The sequence below is a fragment of the Falco peregrinus genome, chromosome 2 (assembly GCF_023634155.1).
Source record: "Falco peregrinus isolate bFalPer1 chromosome 2, bFalPer1.pri, whole genome shotgun sequence".
In the NCBI taxonomy this organism is placed as follows: domain Eukaryota; kingdom Metazoa; phylum Chordata; class Aves; order Falconiformes; family Falconidae; genus Falco; species Falco peregrinus.
This window is the reverse complement of record NC_073722.1, coordinates 31695036-31716197: the sequence shown is the minus strand read 5'-3', so window position 1 is coordinate 31716197 and position 21162 is coordinate 31695036. Positions and strand designations below refer to the sequence as shown.

The 21162-nt window shown below is 40.3% G+C and overlaps 1 protein-coding gene across 3 annotated transcripts in view; it reads left to right on the top strand.

The window, feature by feature from the left end:
• The first annotated feature begins 275 nt into the window (after positions 1–275).
• Positions 276–21162, top strand: part of STIM2 (stromal interaction molecule 2) — a 73822-nt gene continuing 52935 nt past the window's right edge. For 2 of the 3 annotated variants that reach the window (XM_055795276.1, XM_055795275.1), the window contains exon 1: positions 276–645. In XM_055795276.1, the coding sequence (XP_055651251.1) occupies positions 435–645 (211 nt within the window). In that variant the 5' untranslated portion in view covers positions 276–434. The remainder of the gene's footprint in view (positions 646–21162) is intronic. The other variant, XM_055795274.1, reaches the window with a different exon arrangement.

Genomic DNA, 21162 nt, shown 5'->3' with positions numbered 1-21162 from the left:
CGGGCACCGACCCCCGGCCTGGCTCCGGGGCAGGGCTGGCAGCGAGCCCTGCCGGCGCTCCGCCGAGGGGCACCGCCGCGGCACGCACGCTCGCCGCCGCCCGGCGCAGCAGGCCCGGCCACCCGCCGCCTCCCGCGCCCCCCGGCGCGTCCCGCCGCGCCGCAGCCCCCCGGCCCAGCCCCGCTGCCCCCGGGCTCCCGCCGCCCGCCCCTGCCCGGCCCCGGCCCCGGCCCCCGCCCCCGCCCCCTCCCGGGTGACGTCACCACGCGGTGACGTGTCGCCCGGGCGGCTCGGCGGCGGCCGCCGGAAGCGGCGGGAGGCGGCGTGGGACCGGCGCTGAGGCGGGTTCGTGCCGCCGGAGCGGGCAGCGGCGGAGCTCCAGCCCCTTCCTTCCTTCCCTGCCCTTCCTTCGCCTCGCTGCGACGGCGATACCCATGAGCGGCTTCCGAGCGCCCGGCGGGCGGCCGGCGGCGACCCCGGTGCCAACCTGCCTGCTTCTGCTGGGGCTGCTCCTGCCCGGGCTGCTCCCGCCCGCTGCCGCCGGCGGGGGACGCGACCCGGAGGCTGCGGACGGCGGCGGTGGCCGGCGGGGCGGGCGAGGAGGCGCCGCCGCCACTGCGGCGGAGACGGCGGCGGTCGTGACAGGTAACGGCTCCCACGCGTGCCGCCGGCGGGGCGGGGGGAGCATCCCGCCGGCGGGACACACACACACCGGCTGCTGGCGGGGCCCTGCCCCGCCCGGCGCGGTGCGCGGCGCTCCGGGGCCGCCTCCCTCCGCCGCGGGCCCAGGCACGATGCGGCTCTGCAGAGGGCGCGGGCCGGTCTGCAGGGGGCCCGGCTGCGGCGGCGGCACTGCGGTACTGCCCCGGCGGCGGCCGGCCGCCCCCTCTGCCCCGCCCGGGAAGGCGCCCGCCGCAGGCTACGCGCGGGATCCCGCTGGATAGCGATGCTGTTGCGACCCGGGGCCGCCGCTTCCGCGTCGGCTCCCGCGGTGCCGCCCGCCCGTGCGGGTGGGTGCCTGGGGCGCCGCCCCGGCCCTGGCCCGCCGTGCGCCTCTGCCGCGGCTCCCGCACCCGCAGGGCGGCTGCCGGGCGAGATGCGGGGCGCCCTCCCGGCGCGGCGGGGGTGGGGGGGCGGGCTGCGGTGGCCCCGGGGCGGGGAGGCGACACCCCCCCTAGCCCGCTTGCGGGTCCTGCCGTGCCGCCGCGCAGCTAGCTGCAGCGCCGGCCGGGAGCCCCGTGCTGCGAAGACAAAGGTGACCATCCCGCGCCCTCGGAGGGGATTTAGCCCTCGAGAAAAGTGTCGAAAGCTTTTCCCCCGCTTCACTTAATCGAAACAAGTGAATACATTCGTACAGCCGTGCTTGCGGCAGGTGGTAATGCCTGGAGTTGCAAACAGCAGTTGTGGTGAAACATTTAAAATAATCTAATTTCAGCAGGCGTCGACGGCTCTGGATTGCTTATACGCATTATGAACCTGTCTTGAGCAGTAGGAAGCTTTATGGTCTGCAGGCTTTTCACTTAGGAAGATGGGGTTTGAGTGTCAGGTAGTAACTCGAAAACATTTAGAAGTTTGTTGCGTCTCTTGGTGTGCTTTTCAAATAGCTCGCTAATGGGAGGGGGTGTGTGGAAGGTGGAAGAAAATCACAAACCGTACTCCTTCTGAATTAGTGTGCGCTTCTTATCAGAGGAAAAACTTCTGATATTGTTTGGAAGAGTATTGACATCCTGAGCTGAAATTACTGAGCTTCAGTGGATGAAACATGCATAGGTTTCTTCTCAACATAACGCTTTAAAAACGTTAATTGTAACTGCTGGAACTTCAACGGTATTCCCGCAGGAACTCTGAGATGGAGGTGCAAGGCTATGTGATCTAGCTGATCTTGTTTGAGGACACAGCATTTCTGAAATACAAATTGTCCAATCTGTAGGCTTGCCGTGTAAACTAAGGAAGTTGGAACATCCGCAATCTGTGAAGCAGCAGTCAAACCTCCCAAGGGTATTGTGAAAATGCTGTGTTGGAATAGCTTTTTTTTTCCAGACCATAATTAATCTGGTTGTAGGTGGTATTTAACAGTTCTTGCTATTATAGTGCTGATGCTGTCTACATTTCATGCTTAATCAATCTTGATGTGTCAGTGTCTGGAAAAAAGACTATTTTATGGACTATAAAAGTACAGAGATGCTTGTCAGCTGTCGTGCTTTTCCCCTGCAGTGAATCTGGTAAAGAAATACATTTATTTGAGAAATCTAACATGTTAAGACTGGATTTATTGTGCTACATGAGTTTGGTCTGGAAAATATTTATGGTTAAAAGCCATCTTAGAATGAGTTTTAATCTTTAGGAGGTTTTTAACATAGTTCTGTGTTCATCCACTCGATAAATAGAATGTTTAAGTTCATCACGCAAGTTTTTGCCTGTCTGATAACTAACCCCCAGATAGTTTTAAGTTACTCTTTGTAAAGCTGGAAGAACTCTTGAAGGTTGGGAGAAAATCAGGTGACGTGTTCAGCGGGTTGTTTTGCTTATCTTTTAGGGAAAGAATGATAGGTAATATAAAACCTGCAGATGTGCCATGGAGTTAAGAGGGATTGCCAACACTCATCTGGAGAAGAACAGAAAAAAACTTAATTTATGTCATCTTAATAGGTTTGAGAAATACAGTCCAGAAGATGAAAAGCTGATAAGGCTGTGCTAGGAAGAGGCTATCAGATACTTGGTGGTGTATGGGCAGCACAGCTTAGGAAATAACCCAGGAGCCCTAGTAACAAATCGATCTGAATAAGCAATGTTACACAGCTGGCATATCCTTGGATATGTTGATCCAGTTTAAATTACAGAAGGCATCTGTTTTTTTTCTTCTTGGTTGCACTTTTGTGCCTAGTTCAGTGTTAAACAATCCAAAAAATGCAGAGGAAAGTAGCAATGTGGATAGAGAAACTCAACCTATCACTGATGCTAAAAATTTTTTAAAGTATTGTTTTATTTTGGAGGGTAGAAAAGGCTGTGGGGAGTGTATATACAATAAATAGTTCACACAAGCATATTGATTTTTTTAAAAAACTTTCTGTTTTCTTGTTAAGAGGAAGTAATTGTCGTGGGTGAGATTTAGGTTAAATATAGACTGGAAAGTTTTTACCTATAGCAGTCAAATTACGTAGATTGTTCAGTAAGTTCCTATTATTGGGGGCTTTTATTGTGTTAGAGGAGAAGCTGGCAAAGTTTATCTAGACAGAAAAACTAGATACCTAGACAAGTTTATCTTGACAGAAAAGGTATGTATAATGAATTTTAGGACTAGGAAAGAGCCTAAGGTTCTACTCCTGCTGTATTTCATTGGATATTCAGGGATTTACTCAGTTGTTTATATAGATTAACATTACTGTTGTCTTCCTGTGTATGTGTGCCTTTTTAATGGTGATATTTATAAAATGACAGCTGTATATGTAGCATCTGACACTGTGATGAAGGTATTTAGTCATAATTATGGAAATCGGATCAACAAAGCTGTGTTTCCACTGGATGAAACGTCATGAGGCGATTTTCTACTCATTATGGCTCTGTTCACTACTGAATTTGATAGAAAGTTTTAAGGAACCTTCTGTTCTGAGTCTGAAGACAACACGGGGTTTTCACGTTCAGTTCATTCATTGACTGTTAATTACGTTGCTTTTTAATTTTGTATAGTTGTGGATTCTTTTCTTGTTTAAAAGTCTAAATTTAGTTCGTGATCATGGATTAATTTGTCTGCCTTTCAGGTGAGACAAAGAACCAGGACCTGTATTTGGCTAATAAATTTCTCTCAAATAATGGCTTGTAACACTGAGCTAGACCATTTTTAACTACAGCAGTACGTTGTATTTACTGAAGAAACAATGGACAACATAATGTAACATTTTCCTGAAAGCCATTCAAAGATTTGTTTTGCTTGTAATTGAGTTTCCATTCTGGAACTTTTATTTATATATGTATATGATAATAACTTATCTATCATCTTAACACTCTGAGCTCTTCATATTAATTAGACTTTGGCACTTGAGAAGTGAGGCTTTCTAGAAAACGTGTCTTTTTAGCTGCAACTTGACAATTGTTTTAAGCCATTCTAATGTGGGTGGCTGTTGAAGGGTGGCTTTCTTGTTTGGAGTTGACCCCAGCTGGCCAGGCAAGCAATATTGTTAGCAGAGAGCCAGTAGGTGTGGGCATGCTCATCCCAATACTTGCAGCCCACAGGGAGGGAGGGAGTTCCTGCTGCCTTTCTGCTTTGTACCCTGCTTGTCCCCAGTGTTGTGATGAGCGCTGTCAGTTGCTCTAGCTTGCAGGAATGTGAAGAGAAACACAGGCAACAGAAAAATCGATAGATTTCTTAATCAGACTCTTTCCTGATATGCTTTAAGCACTAGTGCCAGTGCAACGAAAAGGCAGGATGGGACTGTCCAGGTGGGATCATCAGTGGGGAAGAAGGGTGGTCTGCCTCCTGTGATGGCAAGGAGTGATGGTTTGAGCATAGCTGTCCATAGAATTGCACCAGTAAGGTGACTGTAAAACTGGCACAGTGACCTTTTTTTGGCTTGAATAATCCATTTGGAAGTTGGTGGTTATGTGTGTGGACTAATACAGAGTGCAGTGACTTTGGTCGTGTAGCAAATGTGCTGATCTTAAAAGGTTGTGAGCTATGAGACTTCTGTCACTTCCCTAGCAAACTGCTTTTTAAGGCTGGTAGATTTTTTTTTGGGTTGGTTTTTTTTTTTTATTATTCCATTACTACTTTTTGTTTGTCTTTAAGTACTTTATGATCTAGTCTTACTGTTTCTGTTGGGAGGATAGAAATTGAAAGTTCTTTTTCCACTAAAGGATGTCAACTTCAAGCCATCATTTGCTTTCTGATAGCATCTCAATGCAGTCATCTGCCCCTGAAATCCAGCTGGTTTCTGCTCTGTTCTCAGTTTCATTAGGTTTTTAATTTCTTAGCATATTCTTTATTTTTAGTAATAAGGAATAGGAGAAATCCAGCAAACAAGGTTTCTGGGTTTTGATAGCTCAGTTGGCAGCTGGTGAATTGTCACAACTACTAGATATAGCTAAAAAAGCTGTAAATGGCTGGATTTGTAGAGGTTCTTGAAACAAATATTAAAAACCAAGCAACCAAGGAAAATCTTGGCTTTATGTAGCAGAGCAGCGTTGGAATCCCACTCAGATAAGATCTCAAGCCCTTGTAACTTAGCCATAGCTGAGTATTTTTGCCTTACAGCCTTCCAGTGTTATTACCGTAACTCTTCAGTGCTTCTGCTAGTGCATTCTGCAGCTTCTGGTGTACTGTGAGCTTTTTTCCCTTGACTGTCAGCATCACCTGTTCTGAAGATTTCCCTGGACTTACTGTGGGAATTAGCCAGGTTTAGTTAGTATTTTGTGTTTCTTGTCTTACAGTAGCAGAGCTTGCCTTAAAACCCCTCAGTGACCCTCCCCGGGTTTTTTTGTTGTTTTTTTTTTGTTTGGTTTTTTTTTTTTTTTTACTTGGTATCATCCCTCCATCAAGACGTTTTTGTATTGCTCTTTCAGTTATAAGCTGCTCTGCTTTTCTGGGGACCTCCTACCAGATTATGTCTAGCTGGTCCTATGCAGTTTGGGCATGATTCGTTTTCTTCTAACTAACCTCAGTGATACTCATCTACCTTAAGCAGGTTGAGCTGCCATATATTTGTCAAAGAAGGACTGAACTGACTGAGGAGGCAGTTGATCTTGATAAGATTTCCCATGATGCTACCACTATGAAAAACACCTAAAAATGTAGTTTCCTTTTTTCAAGTTTGTATGAAGTAAGCAATTTATATCCTTTTAATTGATTTTTTAGCTTCCGTGCTGTAACTTATATGTCCTTTTTTTTTTTTGCAGTTGGCATCAGGGGAGAGGAGCATATTGAGAATAGTTGTGATGATGTGGAAAAGCTAGGAAAATTACTACTTTTATTTTTGTTAATTTTTAATACATTGTCAAAAACTCCTTGGAAGTCAAAAGAGTATTATTTTACATAAGAGTTGGCTGTAATTTCCTGCAGAAATCCTGAGGTATGAGAAGACTTCATTGGGATTAGTCTTTTATATCCTATCTGTGAAACTGGCTTTTTAAAATACAGGAACTTGAGATGTTTCTCTTGATCATATATGGTATGTGTTAAGGATAAATAACCACTATGTATTGTTGACCTAAAATAAGCACACGCACATTTTACAAACCAAGGTGAGTTTCAAGTTATTACATAAGTTAGTGTTATTTTGCTTTTGGATACTTCTAAGTCTCTCCTGTTACTATGGAAACTATCTTTGCATTTCTGAAAGGGGGAGGGGGTGAACAAAATGATAATGCATTGTGAAAATTTAGAATCGGTATAACCAGAATATGATTATCTGGGTACTAGAACATCTGCATTTGTTTACTTGATTTCTGTGAGCACTTGTAACTTAACTGAAGAGAGTTTATTACTGTATCTTTCATGTTTGTTTGATTTGTGGTGGTTTTTTTCATTCTTTTTTTTTTTCCTTTTGGACCTTTCTCCTTTTCCTTCCAATCCCAAAAGCATGGCATTTTTCAGAGACCTGTTCAAGGAATCCTTAAGTCTATATAATGAAAAGTACTCCGGAGTTTTAACTAAAATCTGTCTTGACAATTGAAGATAATGTGCTTGTTAGAACAGTTAAGAATTTAACAGCACTCATAATAGAACTGTTGACTCATTTGACTCAACAGAATTTGAATTAACAGGTAAGAACCAGTGACGTTTTAAATCTCATTTCTGTGGTCTCTAGCACAGACTTTTAAGTTTATCAGGAGAAAATTTCCTCTCTATGCAGACAGTGTTATGCTGTTGCAGGCAAATATTGCTTCTCCTGTGATTCCTGGATGCAGAGGCAGGAGGGAACCTGCCGCTATTGCAGCTTGTATTGCTAACCACAAGCAGCACCACAGAAACTTGTGTAAATTGGAAGTGGTTGTTGAGGCTACTTGGATTGTGTGAAGCTTTAACTTTTGCAGTGGCTCAGAATTTATGGGAATGCAAAGATCGCTTTGATCATTTTCCTCTAGGCAATGCTTTCTGTCTCTTACCTTTTATTCTGCATCATGAAACATTTAAAAACTGTCAGCAGTTCAGCCTTCTGGTACTGTCTCCAATTAAAATTTTAATACCTGATTATTTTTTTGTGTGTATTTAGTTTCTGTGGTTGTAATTAATTTGTAAGAAATTGTCATTTGCTCAGCTTCTGAAACTGAGGTAAGCAATAACCAGTAGTTTATCTGAACCTGTTAAAAAACAAAGAAAACTTGTGGTAGAGTTTAATTGAAATATGTTTTTGTTGAATAAAAATTTGATGAAGTCATCTTGGATTTCTAAGCTCTGTGTAGTTTCTTCTTAAAATAGGAAACTTTCCATACGTGAAGGTGTGGTATGGGTGCTTTTTCTCACTTTGTGGTTTAGAATAAAGGAAGGGGTTAGTTGTATGTAGTTATAAGCACGTTACAATATTACACAGATAAAGGAACAGTTTTTCTCAGAACCATCAGGTGTCTGTGTGAACTGAATTAGTTCAGATTCAGCGTTCTCTGCAAGTTAAATATGTTAATTTCCTTTCTAAATTTCACACAAACATTATTTTATTTTTAATAGTAAACAACTCCCACAGGCTGCCATTAAGATTGGTCATCAGTAACTCTTGATTGTTTCTTGGCTTTTCTTTTGTACATGTAGCATTTGATAAATGAGCAAATGGCTTAAGTGATTTTTTTTTTTGGTTGTTTTTAGATTTACTCTGTTTACATGTAGAAATATGTTAAGTGAGTTTTGCTAGGAAGTTATCAACATAACTTTTGTCAATCTGCTGAATTATTTTTTTTTTGTCGCAGGATATTACTTGGAATGCATTCCTCCCTCCTACCCTCACTAGAGGCAGTAAGGAGGTGAATTTTTTGTTTGTATTTCTAGATCTAAAGCAAATAATAATAATAAGTCTTACATTGTTTGTCTCCACTTATAGTCTGGAAATGACAAGCTTGATTAATTTTTCCTCAATTTGAAATGCTATCCAGTGCTTTTATTTGAAGAACAGTGAGCAAGCAATATGTTGTTAATGAATAAAGAAACCCATCCAAACCATGAGGTCGGTGATGATTTTGAAAGAAATATGAAAGTTAATTATTCTGAGTAGGAGACCTCCTTCTAACTGTAGTTTTAGTTCTAGATTGCTATATATGGAAGGTTGCAAGGTAACTTCTTGCTGTGACATGGTATGCCTATATGACAAATGCTGTTGGCTTGTTATTTTCATTGCCTAAAGACTTGCCAATTATTTTGAAATGAAAATGAAATTACTTTTTTCAGTGCTAAGTATTATTTACTGTTTTGCTAAATATTAACAAATTAAACATCATTAGTTAAACAGAATTAAATATATTACACTACATAATATCATATAGCTCCAATACTTACATTATAATTTGGCAGGAAGGAAAAATGTATGTATATCCTTTTCTTCTTGCAATTTTTACTTGCAAATGAAATGCATCAAGGCAGCCCTTGCCTTCCCCAGGGTATATTTTTAATTTTTCTTTGAAAGACCTAACTTTGCCAGTACTTTTTTGGAATATGACTGCCTCAGTCTCTTCTCTTCTACCTCGTTGATGTTCCCGGAATGTATCTACTGAGACACTGCTGTCAGAGCCATAGAGGACATTGTAGTTACTCTGGGAACAGCACCGTGATATGTCAGTGTGAGTACAGATACAAGACAATGAAATGGTTTCCATTGACTTCACCATATGAACCTGTATTACATATTCACTGGGATTTCATTCAAAGACTGCATTTTAAGTAAATTGATATTTTGGGTTTGGTCTTAAAATGCACTCCTGGTAAGTGGTCTTACTGTGTGTTGCTGGCAATGATGAGAGATCTGTAGCTCTGCAGCCTTTGAAGGATGTTGCTTTGTAACTGGTTTAAATGGACCCTGGTGTAGGCTGTTTCTGCAGAAATAGGTGCTCTTCCTTTGTGCTTGTGGCTTTCTGTCCCTCCCTGACTATTCTGTGTGTTCCAGCTGCTCCCTTAATATTATCATGGCTGGTGGTGAGCTAGTCTGGGGGAATTGATTGAGCTGGATGTTTGTATTAATTTTTTTCTCAGCAGAATCGGGCTTGCTTCAGTTCAGTGCGCAGCTGCACAAGGGTGTGTGTGAGAAGGTAACAGTGTTGGAGTAAGGTAGTATTAACGATTTTTGTAAAAGCCCATGCATGCCAAGTAAATAGAGATTGAGAAAGGTGGATAAAGGGGGATTTAGCTACTTGCAAAAAGCAATGTTTTACACATTGTTACCACCCGTGAGGTTGAAAAATGGCATTCAAAATTGGTAAAGAAATACTTCAGCAATCCATAAAATTTGTAGAGGGAGACTTTTAAATTATCAGTAGAACAAAGACTTTAGTATGGCTTCTTAAAGAGAGAAGTTATCGTAGATGATAGTAACTTCACTTAGGGAGAAATTCATGCTTTTTTAAGAGTTCATGTCTCGAAACTACAATCACTTGCTTAGCATAACTATTTACTTATATAAAGCAAAACTGATGAAATGTGATTTTATTAAGACAGGATAATGAAGAGGAGTCCCATGCTTGATTCAGTTATAGATGATTGAAGGGAAAAAAACCCCACCTATCTGAGTCTAAATGCATCCAATTGACTACTCTTACACTTTGTTATAAAGGAATCCAAGTAAAACTGGTTGGTTTCCTTTCTTAAGTAAACATCCTTCCTAGGAAACTATGCATCTGTGATGTGCTTCTTTTTTTGTCACAAAAGCATTCAGAAACTTGTTTTATGTTGCCTCATGTCTGTTTATAGTACCCTCTGAACAGTAGTCAAGGCTTTAATTTCTCTGGATGTTGATAAGTGGTAAGACTTCCTCATTTCAACAAAATGGAAGCTCTGTACACAACCTCGGCTGTGATCAGGTCCACAGAAATTGCTGTTTCCTTACAAAAGAGTGATAAGCAATCACAGGTAAAATGTTATCTTAACAAGGAGAAAAAGGATGCATCTTCACAGTACTAGATCATTACAAACTGAACTTTATACCATTTAGCTTAGAAGGGAGTGGAAGTTTGATGTCTAGTGAGATGATGAAGGGAGGGGGTTGGGAAGGGGGGGATTCAATGTAAACTGCTGGTGCCTGCAGAGATCTTTTTGGTATTTCATGATACTCTGTGATAGGATGATGAGAGGGTAGTGTTGAAGTGCAAGGAAGTAGGGCAGGGAGGGAAAGGAGGAAGGAACTTGTTTTAGCACTTTCATACTGTTAAGTGTGTACTTGGACTGGATTTAACCAAATAATTGGAGCTCTGATTAGCTGTTATACTTGAGGTTTTTGGGAGTAATGGTGGATTGTTCCTTGGAAACAGCCTGGTTATCGATCAGGAAGAAATACTACAAATTCTGAAAAAAGGTAAATAGTATACTAATTGTTGTCACTTGAAAAGATTGTAAAACTAGGAGAGGTTTGAATAAAGCTTGCCAATGCTTTTGTATATATGTTTGTATGTATGTAAAGTGTGTATGAAAAGAAGCTGGCACTTGAATTTAAAAGATCTGCCCTGTGGCCATAGTTCTTTGGAAGCTGAAGCCCATATACTTCGGCAGCTGTGGTTTAGGCCTTCAGCCTGTCCTCTTCCTCATGCTGAGCTGTTTCAGTTTAGTTGTTGGGTTCATTTTCTGCTGGAATAATGTGCTGAAAATGGTGAAGTCAAGGTCGAATGAACCCTGGGCTGGAAGCAAGGAAGGCCAAAGAGGTGGAGGGACAGAGGGATGGAAGAGCACTGGGGAAGCCAGATGGGTTTCAGGTCTTAGGAGGTGTGATGATAGTGAGGATGTCTCTTTGCAACAGTGATAGTGAGGATTGTCTCTTTGAGGATGACTCTTTGAAATCATGAGTATTATAAAGGAGGCAACTCTAGAAAGACTGGTAATTATTTTCATGCTATGAGACCTGGGAGCATTGGTGGAAAATCAGAAGGTTTAAAAATAAGGTGTGTTCCACTGCTTTCCATTTTCCTGGGGGAAGGGGGAGAGCACACTGGCATGAATAGGGGGAATTGAACTGGGAAACTAATTGCCGTGGACTGTTTTGCCAACCAAAAATGGGTTGGGTTTGGGGGGAAAAAGTGGTCTTTGCCATCATCCTTTGTACTGCGCTATGGGCTGCCAACTGGTGCTGTGCAAGGCTGAACGAGGTGGACACCTTTAGTCAGTGCAGCTAATTCGTATGTTTTGCTAGTTTTTTGTAAAACTGCAAGGTATCGTTGTGTTGTTTGAGGCAAGATAATTTGACAAAATACTTGCTGTTTTCCATTAGAATTTCATTTTTAGTTCTGTGCAAATGTTTCAAGTGACTGCTAAAGCAGAAGGAATAAGTAAAATGCTTAAAGGAGAATGTCATAATTTTGTAGTAAGCTGCATTGGGATTTGTACAGTAAGTTTTTGGGAGGCGTTATCAACTGGGATTTTTCAAGTTAAGGACTGGCAGAATTTTTGCTGGTGCTGATTGAATTCATAAATTGATTTTATTGAACTGTTTTTCTTTTGTTGATTTGCACTGGTTTGCAGTCTTCTAAGTAGTATCTGAAGGCTGAAATTCCTTTCCTGCCAGAAGTTTGTAAAATTACAATGACTTTTTTGGTTTTGATTTTTTTCTAACCACTTTTAGTTTTCTATGCCCAAAATGCTGTCAACAGCAGATTAACATTCTTACAGAAGCCAAAGAACAAGATAGCCATTGTCTTGTTACCCAATCTATTGCTTTTATTCTTTAAATATGAAAGTAGTAGTTGATTATTCACTTGGATAGATTTTTTTGAATTTTTAGCACTTTTAATAAGTGCTTCTTTAACTCTTGTCACTTGTTGTTCTGATACTGGTTTTCTTGTGCCTGTGAAGTGTTTGAGAAGACTTTAAGGCAGAGAGTTAAGCATACCAACCGATGACCCTGAGTTTTCAGAATGCTGTGTTAACCTGCTTAAAGGCTAGACGTAGTGCCTTGCTCTGTCATGAGAGAACTAGTCTCTAGTATCTTACCTTCAGATCTGACTGGGGGTGAAGTGGAGGTTTTAGGCAGCTGTAGTGTTTTAGGTAGTAGTGTGACAATTTTGAAGATCAATCAGCCTGTTGCTGAAGATCAGTCAATCCGATTTGCTTTGTAAAATGGGATTTCATTTTGTAGCTCCTACCAGGCCACTCTTATTTGCTGGATGTTGAGGGGAAAATAACTGTAACTTTTCAAACTTGGTGGCCTCTTGTCTTTTTCAAATTTTTTTCTCCAAAAGCTTTCTGAGACTTATTGGAATGAAAATGTTTATTTTGCTGTTGCTTGTACTATTGTGAATACTTTAAGTGAAACTCTTTTTGCTGTGGGGTTCTGGTCTGGCAACTGACTGCAGAAATGTTTCATGAATGTGTCTGGTTCAGTTTGCCTTTTTCAAAATTTTTTTGGTGTATGTAATAAAAATGAAAGTGGAAGTGGAAACTCTGCTAGTAACGAGGACATTTTGCACATGAAAATTAAGAGAAGTATATTTAGTGTTTGAAGGAGTGAAAATTCAGTTTTTCCGGGTCTGTGCTATACTTTTAGTGATCATAAAGGTCAAGCTTAATTCTGGTCTGTTTATTGGGAGTGTAGTAGGACACTTGCTAGAAGAAGGAAGGAGCATGTATTTCAGAGCTGTAATTAAGTTTTCTTTGGCAAGTTTTGCATTCAGACAGGCTTAAATATGTAGTTCTCTGGCATTTTCTGCACACATGTGAGAACTGAAAACATCAACTGTAAACTGCTGTGGAAAACGATGGCATGTGTCCTGGGATCACCATGGTTGCTGCCATTTGTACAACTGCTTGGATATTTCAAAGAGCTCCTTCTGTTTGGCTAGGTGGTGAATTTAAGATCAGAAGTTGAATATAGAGCATCCTGTATTGTGTGGAATTAAAGCATTTAAGACATTTCTGAGGTTTTTTTTTTCTTAACCCCAGGGTTGTTGGATACCTAGTGGAGAGCATAATTCTTAGATATTTTCTTAGTATGTGAAGTAAGTTAGAGACATATAGTAGAGGGTGAATTATGATGTTCATACTGGTGCTACCACTAATAATGAAGTGCTCAAAGTATTGCAGTTGAAATGCTAGGGTGAGGTAAATACTGTACTTTTCCTGTGCGTCTTGTCCAAGATTATAAGTAGACTTATATTTGCATGAGTAATGTGCCTTTGGCTCTGACGTTCACTTGTTTTATCAAATAGCCTCCCCTGATGGTCTCAGACATCTTACTTAGAAATATTTTGAAACTTGCTTCCTCTTTGGCCTATCTTAAACTTCTGTTAAACATAGATTACTTCAAAGTGCAAGTTGTAGTTAGTTTGGCACACAGGCAAACCCATTTGATTTACAGATGGCACGTGAGGCATTCCCTGTTTACTAATTGAAATGAAGCAATGCTTCTTCCAGAAAGGGTTGAAGCATGTGGGATGGATACTGGTGGGGTAGAGGGCTCAGAGAGGAGGAGAGCAGCCGGCCCCAGCAGCAGCTGTTGCTGCCACACTGGTGGGTATTTCCAGCAGTGAGCCTGCTTCCTCCTTCTCCTTGGCTTTTCTGCCTGGCTGTTGCTCATGCCAAGGCTATTGTTATTATACTGAATTTAGAGAATGTGGCATCATTTGGGAGCTAGTGTTTCAGATCATGTGGTGGGAGAAGCATGCTTGGGTAGCAATTACTATGCACAGTTTCCTGCTTCACCTATTCATTATTTTAATTTGTTGTTTACTATTGAGTTTGTAGGGGCCCCAGAGGTGTTAAAAGGCCCCCGTGGAATTACTTGATCAGAAGCTTTAAGGATGGGATTCATTTCACATCTGTTGAGGTGTTGGCATCTGAGGTAGGAATCTGGGCTCCTGTAACAGAGTAAATTTGTTTTGTCATGAGGTAGAAAGCTCTGTTGAGATGGGTGGGACACACCACTAACTCAACTTGCTGTGTCAGATTTCTTTTGTGTGAAGAGGGCACTTCAGATTTAAGGGAAAAAATTTTGTTGTTCTGGCTTTATACGAGAACTGTTCTAGCAACAGTACTTCATCCTGTTTAAGGAGCCTCTAACCTGTTTACATTTATATCTAAACTTAAACGCTTTCCGAGTCAAGTATTTTTGGCATGTTTCTTTAATGTATTTAAGTTTTTATATGCTATATGATAAATAATTGCTGCTCAGGTTGGATATTAATTTGGCATTTATGTTCACAGTGCTTCTTAAGTGCACTTAAGTTTTGTTTTCTGTGTCATTTAGCTTTAAAATGTTGCAGGATTAGGTTTCAGCCAATCAGTAATACTACCTAGGAAGCTATAATTAATGTGTTAGGGGAGGGGAGGTGGTGTTAACTCCTTCTCCCCATCTTTGATAACCTTATTAGCCATGATTTATAACTTTCAGAAGGTTTGAGGCTTCTTAGTAGATGACTTGCCTACTAGAGAAGATGATCTATGCTTGAATTCACTTAGCTTTTGAACTGTTTTACAGAATTCATCTGAGTGGTTGGGTTGCAGTGTAAGGAAATTAATTTTTTTTAGGATGTAATGTTTCATAATGTATTTTGTAAGATTCTTCTAAATGTCTTATCCATTGAGTCATGCTGTTGCATTTGTCTTGCCTTGCCTCCTCCACCCCAACAAATCTTGTGCATGTTTTAGATGTTCTGACTGTGTACCCCAACCTCCTTAACAGGCTTTCTCACCGCATTTGATTCACTGCTTATTTTTTGCTCTAGTTTGAATGAAAAAGAAATACTGAAAAGCCAAATCCAGCCATCCTGTATTGCTATTTGATGCAGGAATTGTGTGGGTCTTGTAAAATGCTGGTTACAACAGCACATAACTGAAAATGCTGTGTTCCAGAATGAATTTACATGTTTTGCTGGATTTTTTTTTTTCTCTGTGTGTGTCTGTAACGTGCTCAGATGGTTTTAGACCTATCTGCCAATGTTCATAAGAAGTACCAGAAGTAAAAAGCAGACTGCCATCAGTTAATGTGGTTCTGAAGCTCTTAACAGAAATACTTTGGATATGTAGGTAAGACTGAAGCACAGCTATAGAAAAAGGAAAGAGTGATTCCACCTCTGCATTAATTGCATCTGGGAACTTCAAGTAACACTTTGTACTTCATGGCAGAATGTTGTGCTAAATTAGAAATTGTGATACCCTCGCCCACAATTGTTCAGTATCATGCAACTGTGATTGGTTTAGTCATGAGCAGAGTACTGGGCTGCCTACTCTGTCTTTGCAAGGTACCATGGCATTGGAGTTGCTCTTAGTGGTTCATTACTATTCATATCTGTTTTGCAGATGAGAGCTGTGGGCAGTGTCTTTTTCTGATGGCACGGACTTATATTTGAAAGATACCAGGGACAGAGAAAACCCATATTCTTCAGGAATGTTTGGTGACATGTAATCTGCAGCTTGTTAGGAGTCTATAGTTGTCCTGTGTTTGAGGATCTTTCAGTAGTCATTCAGAATATCTGACAGGATTCTCCAGAGTTTCTGTTCCCTTTTTGTACGAACATCGAAATCTGCAGAGGACTCTTACCTGTTATATCTGACTCATGCAAGTTCTAATAAATCAACATTTATGCTTAAGTTCTGTACTGTATTTCTAAGCACAGCTGAAGGTTTTTCATATAATTAAGGCTTCTAGAAATCTGCAGTGTAACTCTTTATATGCAAATCTTTCAACAGCTAAATGATATATTTAGGAGTAGTGATTTGTCTAGTATACAATGATTTATTCTGACATGTAATTTTTTTAATTAATGTCTTTTCTTCCTCAGGCAAAACTCTGGCTTTGGATGCCTGTCCAACATTACCTTCACTTTTGGTTACACCTGCTATTTACCTCCTCAGCTGGGTGTCCCATGGAACTTGCTAAGCAATGTGTTCAAAAGAAAAAATTTCCAAAAGTAGATTTCTGTTCAGCTTTTGCTTTTATGTTGTTTATAAGGTGGTTCAGTTCAGAGAGTGGGTGAAAGATATGACAGTGAGTACTTGAGAGATCTGGAGTTTGTTCTTAATAAATATCATGCAAAGCCATTTAGATTAGTTAAGGCCTTATTACTGTCTGAATTTGTTTTGTCTTTGCGTTTTCTGCCTAATTAATGAACACCTGTATCATTGCACTCAGAGTTGATCGTTGACCCAAGCTTAATTTTGGGAATGGTTTTTGGGTTGTCTAACGCACTTAGAATTGCAAAAGGACCTTTATATGAGGTATTACAGCATTAATATCTCCTCTGAACTGGAATTTTACTTGTGTATAGTGATGCTAGTAAATAACTGAATATTACATGAATATGAAATACTCCATAATTACAAGTAGTGTAGTCAGCTTTCAGCAAAAGGTGTGTCTGTCAAAATTAACTCCTCTGTTCTGTCCATGCACCTGCTTGGCATAGTGTTTATTGTGCTAGCCAGCTGTTACTGTTGTCCAACCAGACTGTAGAAAGAACAAATAGGAAAATCACAGGCAAATAAGAGTAAGTAATGACAAGTTACCAGTACAGCCTCATGAATGTTCAACAGAAGATGGATGCTGGCTGAACATGGGTAGAAGAGAAGCTAAGTAAAAGTTGCCAGTGGAGTGAGGTATAGGCCAGGGGAAAGATCTGTCCACGGAGGGTGGCAAAGATTGTGTGTGCTGCACAATGCATTGTAAAAATGCTGCGTCTGTCTAGAACAAAGTACCTTCGCATTGATGGCATTCAGACATACAAGTCATTAGGATACTAGTTGTGACAGATTTGTTTTGTGTAGGATTTAAAGGGTTGCATACGCAGTTCCCAGCAGTAAACAAGTTGGGGAAGCTGGGAAATGTTGCTTTGGATTATTTCTTGTCTCATTTTTTTGGTGTGTGTGTTCATGTAAGTAAACAATATTTTGTCATAGATGTTTAAATAACAAGTATAAAGCAAAACAGTAATGCTAAATTAAGACATGTCTTTAGTTATGTGGTTTATTTTTATATGAGAAACATGGTGATTCTGAAATTTTCCACTCTGAGGGTGCCTGGCAGGTTGCAGTGTGGATTCTTTATTCCACTCATAGCATATTCCTGCATGCTTTTGTTAGTGACTGAAAGTTGTTAGTTAATTCACTGATAAAGCTTTAGGGTAACATTTAGTAATTGGTTTACTTCTTTGAAAAACTTACTTTAGCAGAATTTGTGTTAGTGTATGCATGAGACGTGATTGTACAAAAATTAGTAGTACTGAAATTATGCCATGAGAAAACCTAAAGGCTTTTTTCACTTTTCTGTAAGTAATTTAGCCTTACTTATGAGTACTTGTTTACCTCTGAAGAATTGGATAACAGATAACATACAGGGATGGTTGTATGCATGTATCTTTCTTCTGTTACTTAAATTTTTAAAAGAATTAATGGAATCAAATTTTGGATGTGACCGCAGATCTTTACAGACCACCAAAATACTGTGTTTGGAACAAAGTGATGTTGGTCAGTATTTTTACTGCTTTTAAAAAAGGCCAAACTTGTATTTTGATAGAGCATCTATCCCTGTTATTCAGAACAATTTTGCTGAAATTTCACTTTGTGATAAGAGAGAGGATTCAGTTCCTGTGGCATCAACTTTTACTAAAATGTTGGTGTCTGCTGTTTTAAGAGAAAATCCACGTATGTTATTTGTGGTGTTGTAATGTGGAAATCCATAGAGGCTCTTTGGGGAATTGTAGGTTTTTTTTCCAGAGATGGCTCTTTCAGCCAGCAGTTGATGCTGTTACTCACAAATATGCTTTTATGCATATTGTTGTGCATTCCTCCCCCTTCACTGGTCCAGAGGTGATCAGTTAAAACATTGTTTAAGAACATATTCATTGTTTTACAAAATCAGAGAAATAGCTTATCTAACACATGGAAATAACAATCTACCAGGGGCTTGAGAAAAGGATATTGTGAGAAGTCTAGCACATAATTGCAGCACAGTGATTCAGTATGACTCTTCCTACAGAAAACGTTTACTAGTTGTTTTATGTCCTGAAGTGTGAAGGATTGTTCCTGTCTGCTTGGTTTTTATCTTACCTAAAATAAACATGGCTTTTTGTTCCACCATGTAGATCTCACTTTGAAGAAAGTTTGGTGTCTTGGATGTGATGATCAGCAGAACTCGTTGTTGTTAAAGGCAGGGTTGGTTCTTTTTGTGTTTTGTGGTTTTGTGTGTTGGGTTTTTTTTTTGTGTTTTTTTTTTTTCTGTGTTTTGGGTTTTTTGTGAGGTTTTTTTTGTGGGGTTTTTTTTGAGGTTTTTTTTTGGTTTTTGTTCTTTTGTTACCTAGTAGCCTTTCAAAATACTGTCATTTGGGGGAAAAAAATTACTATTTGGTTTATTTTTCTCTGCTTTGTTTTCTATTGTATGCTGTTTGCTTATGAAGATGTCCCCTTCCTTTGGAATTATGCTCATTCTGTTTGGAGATGGGCAGAACAGCACACTGAGTTGAATCAAGGAAGGTGTAATTACCTCTGCATTTCTCTGTTTAGTAATTTTTAATAGCTGCTTATTAAGCAAACAACTTAATGGAGTTAATACCAATTAGCAGTCTTTCTGGTAAGAAATTATCTGCTAAAACATTCCACTGTGCATAACTACCTCAGGTGACTGACTGCACAGATCAGCAATGGTCAGTTTTTCTGCACCTTCCCCTCCACACAGCTCAGGCTTGGATTTCTCTTCAGATTGTCATAGATGGCATTTGCTGTTAACATGCTTTACTTTGTCAACAGCAAAAATCAGTAGGAAGGAAGGAGGTTGTTATGCTTGGTATAATTTCTGCAATTGAATTTGTAACTATTCAGCATTGATGGGGAAAAAATGAATGTCTCAGTTTTTGTTTTGGGTATAAACTGCCTGGGTGTGAGCCTGTGAGTGTAGAAGATTTGTACCATACGTTGTGTTCAAATTTTTCTGCTGCATTTGTGTCTTATTTCTAAAAAAGTTGTCTTTGGTTTGGTTTTACATGTTGTACCATCTCTTCTATTGAGTACAACAGCTAATGAAAAGGATTTTGTGTAATTTATTGGCTGATGAATTTGCCTTCAGGTAAAATACTACCTTCAAAAAACAAAGTCAGCGTTTTCCAGACAGAACTGAGTGTAGCTGTTTTTTCTCCTAGAACATACGGAATATTTATTGTATTGACAACGGAAGAGAAAACTCAAGGCACTCTGGTAGGCTGAGTAAAAGGCAGGCATTAAGGGGAAGTATATTTTTTGCTCATTTGATAAACATTTTATGTTAAACAGCGAACAAATGGAGGACAATCCTTCAGGAACCTATTGGCTCTGTGTGACCAAGCATTCCTGTGGATCCAAACTGAAACTAACAACAAAAAAATTTCTTGATTTCTGCTGATAGCATGTTTTATCTACCAAATGATGAATATTGCCACCTTTTTTTGAGTAACTCCTAATAAAAAGGAACATCTTATTTACATGTTGTGCATAAACACGCTCAAATTTTCTTTGACAATGTTGCTTAGATTCTAGTGAGTTACAGTGACTTCAATTCAATATGTAATTATGGGAATATTGTTTCCTTTAGTTTCATCGCCCTTATCTCTAACAGAAGGCAAAGTGTCTAAAAAAACCCCCAACCAACCAAAGCAAAACTAATCACCTATAAATGCATGTTTTCATCACACAAAAATGAAATTCTGTTGTTGCTTTTAGGGAAATTAAGAATAGGGAAAGCAAAATGCTTACATGGTTGGGTGTTTGGGGTTTGGTGTTTTTTTTGTTGTTGTTGTTGTTGTTCTGGCTTAATGGAGAAGTGGGATAGGTGGGATAAACAAGTGGCAAGACTTTGATGTACTAAATATTTCTGTAGCTTGTTTGAATCATGCTGTTTTCCTGGCTGTGAATTGAACATGCAAAACCACAGACTAGTGGTTCTAGCCATAGACTGCTCAGTGGTGTGCTAAAAGTGAACATGTTTGCTCTGCAAGTCCTGCCTGAGGTGTGAGCAAGCTGAGCTGAGTATTTGCACCCATACAGAAAATCTTAAGACTGACTTATGAAATCAGCTGTCTGTTGTCTTCCTGATTAGTTAATGACATGCCACAGAGGCTGCAGCTTCAACTTGCGCTGGGTTTGTGCTGCAGTTTATTCTTCTGTCTCATGCAAGGGGCCTTGAGGTGGCTGGGCAGTGGAGCTTTGATCAGTTAGGGAAGATGCTAATGAGGAGAGAGGCTTTTGAGTCAGTTTGCAATCTCTGAGGTGACAGGAAGACACCATGCAGCAGAGATGGCTGAATGTTTGGCCTGATTCCCTTGTTTCTGTTTGAAATCTCAGAGGCGTGGCTCCTATCACCCACATCTTCATGTGGGTGGATAATAGACTGCAGAAACCGATTAATCAAACTAGCGTACAGCGTGCAGGCAGAGCTGGGGTGGCACTGTAAGATTTGGATTGAAGTGCTAGGGGTGACTGAACAAATTTTGAGCTCTGGCATTTTTCTGAAGGAAGATGTAACGTTGAAACTGTTGCCAAGGTTTGTTGGTTTTAAATTGCCATTTGGCTTAATTTGGACAAGGTTGAAAACCGTGCTCAAATTCTTCCTCCCTTGAGGATTTGATGGGGCAGGAGTTTTTAAGTAGGTCAGTGGGCCTGCTCAGTTATTGGTATATGAAGTTGGTATATATTACTGTAGTTTATTATGTAGCAATAGCTATGGGATTAGAAATAAAAATATTGTGAGAAAAGGTAGGTCTTCTAGGCCATTTGTATCAAGATGTCCCTGTGAAAAATAACAGCTAAAATACTGTCTGTCTTCATTTTGATTTTATCTAGTGGCTTGCTTTTTGTTACTTCGGATGTCATGTATTTAGTAACTATGTACAAACATTTGCCCTCATGAGTTTTTTGTGCATATATAGAAGTATGTAATTCTGACAAATGCTGATCTAATTTGAAAACTGCAAGTGAGTATTTAAGCATATAAAAGGTTGTCTCCTTTTATGACAGCCCTCACCCTCTTGCTGTCTCTCTTTCGGAGTCATTTCAAATTGGCCTGCAGCTAGAAAGCCCTTTCAGGTAAGAAA